Raw genomic sequence first — 10,684 nt, forward strand, 5'->3', positions numbered from 1 at the left:
GTGACATATACAGGTAGGAGTGATGAGATTAATCTCCATCAGGTGTAGGATCTCTAACAGCCATGGTAGAAGTTGAGATCTTTCCGAGTGTGCCGAATCGAAACGTTCCAGAAGAGCGAGAAACAGGTCAGCGGTGTCTGTCGGACTCCAACTAACACTTGTTACAAGCCTTTGCAACTTGTCGAGAAGGACCTTTCCTTTACTGTTATTGAAAGTATCCGGGATAATGTCCTGAAGTACATCCATATCCATGATCTATTTTGTAGAAATAGTCAATATTTAATTAAAGAATCATAGATTCCTTTAATCATATCAGGAGAAACACTCAGCTGGTGTAGGTGTAGATGTACTAAAGGTCGAGATCTGGCCTTTTATAATATTTTAACTTTTAGTTTCTCTTTGATAACCCTGCCCAGGTACATCCCCTGGGGAACTCCCTCATCTGTGCTGATGTTTTATGGTCAATTTACTTTAAATGGTGTTGTTTTTCTCCAGCCATTCAAAGTAACAGGGACAATACATGAACTAGTCTGAAAATATAAATGGAATATAAATGAAACAGAACAGAAACAGAAAGTATGATAAAACAAAAAACTTCATCCTTTTGATTTCTTTGTTGATATACTAGCCAAGCAGAAATTGTTTTCCTACAGGCATTTCTTTGAAGACATTTCGTTTCTCGGAAATCCTGTGACAGAAGAGAATCCTGAAGATTAACTGAAAGGATGAGAAAAAATGAAATATGAAAAAGGAGTCACATTTTAGGTGCCAAAAACACTTTCAATAATGTGAGTTGGCCATTTTATGTAAACACAAAAAGAGTCTCTCATAAAAGTAAGCACAGGGCTGCATATCTTAAAAGGTTTACGATCATTAAAAAAAAATGATCGCCCCAGTGGGCCAGTGTCAAGTAGAGGCTGTTCAACAACATGGTCAACCAGTCCTGCCACCTGTTGTCTAGTTGTATGGTTGACTTGATATTCGACCCAGCTCATCAACACATCCTCCTAACAACTGTTATTCGGGGCCTGTTGATTCTGCTGTTACTGGACGGACTGGACCGGTACTAGGATGTACTATTGTACATCATCACATATTTGAATAACCAAAAGAAAGAAATCTCAGAAGTAAAAATAATGTCAATAGAAGAAAGAACATTCTTTCAGAAAAAGGATTTATCTAACACATATCTCCTGCATATGTTAATTCAGAAGATGATGTAAATAAAACTGATGGCCGACTGCATGCTCTCAAAGGGCCGCAAATGGCCCAAAGCCTGTATGTTTGTCTGGGCTTCTCTAATTAGCAAATTATAACGAGATGAACAGAATATGGGATAGTTTGGAAAATACTGTATATTACAGCCCCCCTCAATTTCAAAACCTCTTAAAAATTTGATAAAATGATAGGGTATAATTCAAATGTTCAGTAACCATTAAGCTGAAAATGAAATATCTTCATACATTTTGAAAAGTCAGATTTTATTTAACATGTCTCCAAATAAGGATTTTTTAGCTTGTTTTTCATAAGAGGGCAGAATTTGAGGAATGAAGGGCTAAATGACAGCAATTTGATTTTAAATTTAACTTCTAGAAAATACAATGAAATATGATGAATACTTAAACAAAACAATAAAAAAATTCTTTCATTTTTGTTGTTGTCAGCCGCCTAACCACGAGTTTCCGCTTCCACAAACCATGTGACTTCTTATAAATGACGCCTGTTCAAGAGAGAAAAACAAAAAACCCTGGATTTTAAGAAATGGCATCAACTCCATGTGTAAAAATAAAAATCATTCAGTTACCTTTCCCATTTTATATAAACTTTCATCATGTGTCATGAACATGTTGCTCTGTCACACTGCATTGTACACATGTTACAAAGGTTATTTAAATGAGTTTATTTTTGAAATTTTTAGTTTTTGATGTAGAATAAATAGCATCTTCCTCAATAATTATTCAGAAAGATTCAGTCAGTGACTATATGATACTTTTACCTTTAAGTGTGTATCAATCAAAAGAACTTTTTCATTTCTCCGCCTCACAACACACCTGAGCCACACCACCCAGGTGAGCTGGGCGAGGACAACCGGTTGGTTTGCATTGAGCTGTGAAGGCAACTATTTTTGTTCAAGCGCGACTGATAAGGTTCCACTACTGAGGACGTTTTTTCAATTGGCTTTCAAAATAAAACTGCGCAGTCGCAGCTAAAACAATTTTTTGAAAAATGTAAACGGGAAATATTTTAGTTGTTTTTTTTTTTCACTTAAGTGACAATGTAAACCAAATAAATTAACTTCTTCGTTTCATAAGATTGTACATCTATCCACGTTCAAAACGTCCTTTTATTTAGAAATTCCCCATTCCGGATGTTGATGTCTTACCTGATGAAGGACTTAACGCAGGTGAGTCAACTGGCGAAATAATTACAAGCGCGAGCCCGAGCGTTGTCTACGCGGACAGACATTCTGACGCATTTTAATTAAAAAAAATTGCTTTGATCATAGTCCGTAGTGTATTTTCATTTCGTAAAAGCATATTCAGTTTTGCAAATAACTTTACTGACCATGAGGGGCGATACAGCTACGGTAAGTCTTCATAATTAGAAAGATAATTGATGTAAATCGCGAGCTGCGTCGTTGTTTTCTATTTTTCTTTTGTTTTTTGTTTGTTTGTTATTTTTTTTAGGAGACCGAGGGGGAGACAGAACAAAAAGATCCTCAACATTCGGAGAGACGACCCGTGAGTTCTGCTAAAAATGTGCCTCTTATTTCAGAAAAGGCGTGCGTGCGTGTGTGAGAGAGCGAGAGGGGCAGTGATTTTGCTATTTTTTCGTGTGCGTCAAAGGTGTTTAAAAAGCTGCAGGTATGGCTGACATGTTTCAGGTCAAAGTTTGCTGCTCTGAATCATCACTTTTTGGTTTTAATGTGACTGATTCTTGTCAAATAAATTCACAGAAATATGAATAAAGAATAATTAGCCTATTTAGAACCATTTTTAATTCAAAAACTGCTTTTAAATTTAACCTGTTGCACATGCTGAGTATTGAGATTGTGTTCCCTGCAGAGTCTTGTGAATCTACAGGTGATGTTGAAGAAAGTTTCCCAAAGTCCTTTTCATAGCCAGTTCACGGTGAGCGCATGTATGCAAACATGCAAAGGCCTGTTTCTGATTTATTCCCGCTCCAGTAGAACAATTTCAAATGGAACCCTTCTTTTTATTATGCTGTTCTCCCACTCAGAATCCCAACTCCAGTGGATCTGAAGGAAACCAGTTTCAGAACAAACAGGTCAGACATCACTGATGACAATTTGGTTCAATTTGAAATACAGTAATTTGACGCTTTGTCTTGAGAGGCTGCAGAAGCCTTAGAAAAGCCAGTGAAGACTACATTTTCTAGCCATTGTATTTCAACACGTTTTACAGGACAAAGAGCCCGAAGCAGGTCCCTCTGTAGCAGCTCCAGGTGTGGTAGAAAACCAGCAGCTCCACCTGATACAGGTGAAGAGAAACCCACGCAGAGAGCATTCCATTAATGCATTTAAAATCTTCAAGACAACAAAAACAATACACACACGCCCCCCTCCAAGGATTTGCTCAACAGTTTCAGCCACTTTGATGTTGCTTCATCACCTAACTCCTCCTGATAGTGGAGGGCGTGGCCTAATTACTACACACTTAAAAGCAGACCCATGATGTTGTTTGCGTGAAATGCATATCCTCTAGCTCTTAGCCTACTCACATGAACTACTGTACTCGCGTCACTCCATCACACTATTGTCTGGATCCTTTAAGCAGTTCAAAGAGTTTTAAGATAAGGAATTAGAATTTGTGATATATTTCCATCTTGCATTTTCAGAATGGAGAGGGTGGAGATCTGTCCAGAAGAAATCCTTTTTATACATATTACATGGTACGTGCAAGGACTTATGTTTATCAAATCACCATAAGTACGTTTCTGTGCACTAGCAAGTTTTTCTCAACAGGAAACGAGTAATAAAGACATTGGGAGGAAGACTTTGAGTCAAGACCTTGATCCTTGCGTTGCCCCACCGCCCGTGTTTTCACCTCTGGACCATGAGACTGAAATCCAAACTTTGCCAAATGGAGTGGACCTCTCAGCACCTCAGAGGGACCTATTCCAGCCCCTCCCCTCTAATCATCTGGAGATGTCAACCCAAGAAACTACAGCTAATTCTCACACTGTGACCATGAACTCATCAGACTTCTTTAAAGTAGCTTCTGTTGGAGCAACGAACTTCCCAAAAAGTGCCGTCCTGTTTAAGGGCGGAGGAGTTACGAGCCCAAACCCTTTTGATGCAACTCCCAAAACCTTTGACCCATTCACATCTCCGTCAGAAGAGCCTGAGCTCTCCCTATCTCAGCACCCTTCGGTTACAAACCCATTTCACAATGCTGCAACCGGCCAGGCTGATATCTTTCAAGCCGTCAAGCAAGATCCCCCCATAAAAGATCTTTTTAGCCCGTCCCTTCTGACAAATGAGGATGTGTTCTCCCCGTTGTCTGCTCACACACCTGAGCCGTTCCCCAGAACAGTTACGAGGGATTTACTGCAAGACTTTTCTGGTTCAGAAGAAGCTCACACCAACACTCCGCCCAGCCACTACAACCCCTTCACAGATGTTTCACATGGAACTCCAGATATCTTCCAGCCCCTTCCTAAGGATATTTCTAGCAGATCTTACCCCACATCCTCATTGGGCAGTACGGACATGCTGGCGAATGTTGTCCTGGCAACACCTCAGAGAAACAGTGTTCTTCAGGCAACTCCTCCCATTCAGGCCAGGAGTTTATCGGCATCCTCTAGCCAGTCCTCTCCTGAAATGACTCGCGTACGTACCATGGTTGTGATTTTTAGCCTCACATCGCACCAACTGCTTAGAACCTGTCTGGATTTCCTGTCTGGAAGAGTTTTCTAACATTATCACATTTCATAACTAAACTTTAAGATATCAACTTTCAAGCGTCAGCCGAATCCACTTCCTCGACGAAGACAAACGAAGAAAACAAATCCAGTGTTCACAGAGAACCCTCCAGTGGTAGAAAAACCACCTGTACCACTGAAGCCACCAAGACCAGTAAAGCCTACTTTAGCAGAGAAGGTTGTAAGGAAACAGTTGAGACTTATTTTGTTTCTTTGCCCAGTTATCTGAGTCTGTAACTGCTCCCTTTGTTTGTTAGGTTGAAACTGAACCAACTGTATCAAGAACATTTCCTAAACCAGCTCTTAGGTCACTCCCTAAACCAGTCATTCCACACACAGCAAAAACTCCGGTATGTCTGTCTTTAGAATAAATTTCTCTTTGGCAACATTCCAGGGTAGCATTGTGAATGTTCTGGTTTTTGTTTTAACAGGAAAACAAGGTGGATCCTGAAGACTATATCATCTTTCAGGACATTCTGTTCACTGGGCAGGTATGAAACCAACTAGCATAAAGTCATTACAGTATATCAATAAATAATTGGAAGTTTCACCTAAAACCATCTATAACAGGAAAAGTGCGTTGAAGACTGGCCTGACGACAGCCCTCAACTGAACCCTGGCTTTAAACCAGTAAGCGAGGATGAAACTGCAGATCTTCAATTCCACTTTGCATGAATTTTCAAACCTGACTTAGGATTCTTATTTGTTTTTTACAAGTCTGGAACACTGAGGTTGCGGCGAGAATCTGTGAAAGTAAGAGACGCAACATCTGTGTTTCGTATTGTTTGGTCCATAAACGGATGATGCTAATGATGCTAAAACTCTCCACAGGACAAGGAAGAAGTGGATGGAAGTGGTGACAATGAGCTGGATGGGCCTGATAGTAACAAGGTACCATGTCTGATTCATCACAGCTCTGTGGTTGTTTTGAAATCAACATTGACTTATTTTGATCCAAACAGAAAAGGGAGAAACGATTCAAGATGTCACTGATTTCCAGGAGAGGCTCGAAGGTAAAGTAATAATAAAAAAAACACACATTATCAACTGTCTGCATTGCCGCCTATGTGACCATAATTTGACGAATCGTCACTTTGTAGGAAAAGTTCCCAGATGAGGCCAAAGAGGAGAAGAGCAACACGCTACCAGCCAATTTTAAATCATCAAAGGTGAGATTATTACAGAATCAGACAGGGAAAACCCTGAGTGACTTTGAATATTAGTACTATTTGCACATGTTCGCCAGAGAAGCCTAACAACTCAATGTCTTTCAGGGGAGTTTAACAGATCTTCACGCGTCTCCTGGGGAGAATGACGACGGGATGGAATACAAAGTATATCTGCAATGTAAATCTTTGCTAATTATTAGCTGTATTTCTAAATCATGAACTAACTTTGTGTAACAGAAGAAGCATCTGAAGACCAAAGTCAATCAGCTACTGAGACGAGCATCCACCACATCTTCAGTGCCGGAAGGGAAACGCACAAACGGAGCAGAAAAGGTTAGCTTGCTGAAGTTCACCCCTAACAGGCGCTGCAGCCTCACCCACCGGATGACACGTTCTTTCAAATCCCAACAGGACGAAGTCACGAAAAAGAGCGTCAGCAAGGCAGACTCATTCCGCCGGTGGTCAGAGGTAAAGCGCCACCTGTCAGCCATCGGATGGGCGAGGAGCAGCTGTTGGTAGCTGAAAGGTTGACACGTTGTAAGTTTGATTTGTGTTTTCCTGTCTGCAGGGGACAGTTCTGGATGAGGGCACAGAGGAAGAGGAGGGTGGGGAGGCCGAGCACGTGCAGGTCGACACGCACAAACACCCCTAAAAGCTCCTGCTAATTTTTCAATCCTTTGGATATTTCATAGATTATCTACTCATTTTGTCTCTAGAAGAGAAAGAAGAAACTCAAAGTCAAGTTTGTGCCACAAAGAGGATTTACCATCAGCCTGGATAAGGTATCAGCTCTTTGAGCTAACGGTGTATTTGTTCACATGTCAGCGAATGAGTGTGGCATTGATGCTTTTCCAGACCGATGTGAAGGGAGCGCATGGACACACACCCAGCAAAGGCTCAAAGGTGGCGTCACTGCACACTTTTCAATATTTACACACTTTCAACCCCTCCGGCTCAGTGATGGACTGACGTGTTAAACCTTTCACTATTAGGACGATGATTTTGAGGATGTGGAGCAACTGAAAGCACAATTACATTCGACTAGCAAGGTATTATCCTGCTTTTGATACAAGTATGTCGACACTCTTGTGTCATGACCACGTCATTTTCCTCAGGCTGCCGTCAAGGATCTTCACCCACCTGTGGAATGGAATGGAGAAGATGCTCCGTATGGACTGGGAGACTGCAAACCTGTAAACATTTGTTTCTTCTATGAATAATTCACTCTTTTGATCCTTTAATGGTCTTTCAAATGGCCCTGCCCTCTCTGCCAACAGAAGAAAAGCACAAAGATAAAGGTTTTGCCTGTGAACCGCCACAGCTCAAAGGTAAGATGTTTCTTTTTAAATGGCTGGAATGAGGTTAGATGTACTGTCCCTGTTGCTGAGGATTGATTTCTATAAGGGGGACGTGCTGGACGAAGGCAGCTTCTCAGCCGAGGAGTTGGAGGATGACGAGCTGAGCAAGATGGAAGACTGCAGACCAGTACGTCTTTGTTATAATACATTGACTGAAATGAACAAGTAGGGCATTTACATCAATGACACGGTCTCGCCTTGTGATGTTTTGTTGTCTTGTCAGAAAAAATCCAAACTCAGAGGCCTCATTCCCACCCCACGCAAACAGAGGCCCCGCAGCGATCAAAGCGATCCGGCTTTCACTCCCCAGCACACAGCCATCGTACGTTTGTTTGTTTATTTTTATCTGGGAGGGATATTAAGATGATAACCAGGCGTATCGTTGGTGTATTTGCAGGAAACCTTTGGTGCCGATGAGGGGACTCGGTCAGAGAGCCCCTTCATGTCTCCCGGAGAGCTGTATGACAGAGAAGATGAACCAGATTTCCACAAACCAAAGAAACCCGTCATAAAACTCCCCAAAAAGCTCAAAGCAAAGGTAAATCCTGTACGTAGGAGATGTTGCTGTGGTAGCTGTGACATCGATAGCATCAAAGACTTGACTGTTTTTTTCTTTTATTATTATTCCAGATTAAAAACATGCATCGGCCTGATCCGCCAGGAGCTACGTCGAGTGACTATCTGTCAGAAGCTGCTAAAGTAGGTGAAAAATTCCAGATATCCGCAGGAAAGGACGACAGATAATCCTGAGAGCTTTTTAACAAAATCCCTGTCTTCAGTAAATAATCCAGCGCTCTCTAATTCAATAAAACACAGCTTCAATTTATTTGATTATTTACAGCGCTAGTTTAATTTTGCTTCCTCACTAACATTCTCTAATATATACAATCCTGACATGCACCTAGTAGAGCACAAAAAATATCTTACTCAAACTCGTAATCAGCGGGCCGTTTGTCTCGCTGCAGGTGTAAACAGACGCTCACCTTGCTTAGTCATCCTGATTCATGTTAGCTTCCTCCGTGGTCACCTTTGACTCCCGACTGGGCCAGTCGAGCAGCATAACAGGCATAGTTTCCAACAGCGCAGCGAGCGCTGGTGAACAAATCTTAATATAAACAAACCGTGGTCGAATGAAGCCGTGTTTTGGTGACTAATGTACGAATTCTAAAGACTCAAATGGATATTTTTGTCCCCAAAACTGCCAGGCTGAATGGAAGGCCGCTCAGATGGACGAGAGCGCCACTGTGGGTCTGGAGGATGAGGAAGAGGGCGGGGTCTGTTTCCGACACTTCACCCACTGAATGGTCGCATGGCGCGCCGTGTGACGCTTATGTAATCGCCCGTGTTTTCCTTCTTTCTTCACAGGACACTGACAGTTTGATGGAATGGTGGTACACCGTGGAACGTGAGTCATTTATATGGGACTTTATATGGAGTTTTTAACGCATTGGTGACATGACGGCTTTGTTTTGTTTCCAGAATGGGACGAGGTGCCTTCAGACGAGGACGACAGAGTAGATGAATCCAAGTACGTTCGCTCGCTTTGAATGGATTTTGTCTAACTGATCCTTCAACTTAAAGGAGGGTCCCTGTCATTTGAAAAACCAGGTCTTTTACCATCTTGGCGGACAAGGTGCAGCGCGGCCTGCGGGTCTTCAACAAGGTCTTCACAGAGCGCGCCGAGGTCCTCTGGCAGTACATCATCACGCTCCACGCCATCGCCGACAACATCAGCGAGTTCCACCAGAAGGCCAAGATCGCCGGCATCACCGGGGGGACCACCACCGCCGTGGGTGGCGTGACAGCCGTTGCTGGTCTAGTTTTGGCCCCTTTTACCTTTGGGGCCTCTCTCGTCATAACTGCTGTCGGCGTGGGCGTGGCAACAGCTGGTGGTATCACCTCTGCGTCTGCTGCCATCTCAGATAACATCAATAACATGCATGACAGGAAGAAGGTAAGATTCCTTGTCTCGATTCTGTTCTTAACAATAAATCCTAATAATTCTGCGAAGAGAATGAGCATATTCATCCTTCTGTCCCCATAGGTTGAGATAATACTGCAGGAATATGAGGCTCAGCTGTTGGACATTAAGAAAATCCTTAACTTCCTTGATCAGGGCATGTATAAACTTCGTGGCCACCCTTTCCTCAGGTCTGGAACTCAGCATTACTCTGAGTACTGGGAAGTCCGCAAGGCGGTCCAGATGGTCAGTCTAGTGGACAGGCCCGTGATGAAAGCGGTGGAAATTACAGACTCGGCCATTGCTTCCGTTCAGGGACTCTTTAAAGGCATGGACAAGTACTTCCTGAAGGACTCTCGGGAGCTGAAGAAAGGTTGCAAGAAAGAGGTGGTAGCTCAGATAAAGCAGGTGGCAAATTCACTCAATGACGCCATCGTGACACTCAACGCAATCAGAGAGGAACTGCACGATGCTACTGGGAGCATATAAACAGTTCAACAGCTCCCTCTGCTGGACACAACAGGAAACGATCAAAGTCAGCTGAGGCACGTTCCAGAATGGTCAGCAGCTGCAAAACCAGTAAACATTGGCCTTTTTGTTGTGATTTTACAGATTTTTAGATCAATCTTGTATTCTACTCTCTAAAATGACACGAGGAAGAGTGGATCACATACACAATGACTTTACGCTGTCTGCGAGCACAGGGAGCAACTGATCACGCAAACTATACACTGAGGTTATTTTATGTGGGTTGGTGTCAATATTGTGTGTCACAGGAAACGTCCTTACAAAAGTGTGTTTACTCACTTCTTGAAGAGCACAACATACTAACAGTATATTTATCACAGCATCTTTACAGCGATGGAGCTTTCACGTGCCTCAGTATTCAGAGCTGATTGATGACAATTGTGCTTTATTGGTTTGTTTAACATTTTAGAGAATATCTGGTTCAAGATTACTTAAAGTGAAACTGTGAGGCTTTTTGAGAGTAGCTGTATCTTTGTAAATACGTTCGTATATTTTTATAGTCGGTCATATCCGTTTTAATGCAGGATTTGGCTTGTTGATTGACAGCCTTTAAATGCAGCATTTAAAAAAACAGCCCGTAAATTAAAGTATCTTTTAATCGTACTGTCAATGCTGTAAATACAAAAATGCAACTTTTCTGAAAATGGTCATTTGACTAATCTGGAAATAAAGTCCATTTGTCTTTGAATTATTTTATTTAATAAACAGCGTCCTGGTGCAGCCAG

The 10,684-nt window shown here is 42.1% G+C and overlaps 1 protein-coding gene across 1 annotated transcript; it reads left to right on the forward strand.

Moving 5' to 3' along the window:
- The first annotated feature begins 2,393 nt into the window (after positions 1 to 2,393).
- LOC105416227 (uncharacterized) lies at positions 2,394 to 10,644 on the forward strand. Its single transcript, XM_011620091.2, has 33 exons — positions 2,394 to 2,587; positions 2,688 to 2,741; positions 3,066 to 3,131; positions 3,241 to 3,288; positions 3,426 to 3,500; positions 3,859 to 3,912; positions 3,986 to 4,852; positions 4,970 to 5,122; positions 5,202 to 5,294; positions 5,376 to 5,435; positions 5,515 to 5,574; positions 5,662 to 5,697; positions 5,776 to 5,835; positions 5,907 to 5,957; positions 6,045 to 6,113; positions 6,219 to 6,278; positions 6,351 to 6,446; positions 6,525 to 6,581; positions 6,682 to 6,741; positions 6,830 to 6,895; positions 6,969 to 7,016; positions 7,106 to 7,162; positions 7,229 to 7,306; positions 7,391 to 7,441; positions 7,518 to 7,598; positions 7,695 to 7,793; positions 7,869 to 8,009; positions 8,102 to 8,170; positions 8,677 to 8,745; positions 8,837 to 8,876; positions 8,951 to 8,999; positions 9,080 to 9,425; positions 9,516 to 10,644. The coding sequence occupies exons 1-33, from the start codon at positions 2,567 to 2,569 to the stop codon at positions 9,918 to 9,920; spliced, it is 3,639 nt and encodes a 1,212-aa protein (XP_011618393.2). The 5' UTR covers positions 2,394 to 2,566; the 3' UTR covers positions 9,921 to 10,644.
- The last annotated feature ends 40 nt before the right edge of the window (positions 10,645 to 10,684 follow it).

Source organism: Takifugu rubripes, chromosome 8 (genome assembly GCF_901000725.2).
Source record: "Takifugu rubripes chromosome 8, fTakRub1.2, whole genome shotgun sequence".
Taxonomy (NCBI): Eukaryota; Metazoa; Chordata; class Actinopteri; order Tetraodontiformes; family Tetraodontidae; genus Takifugu; species Takifugu rubripes.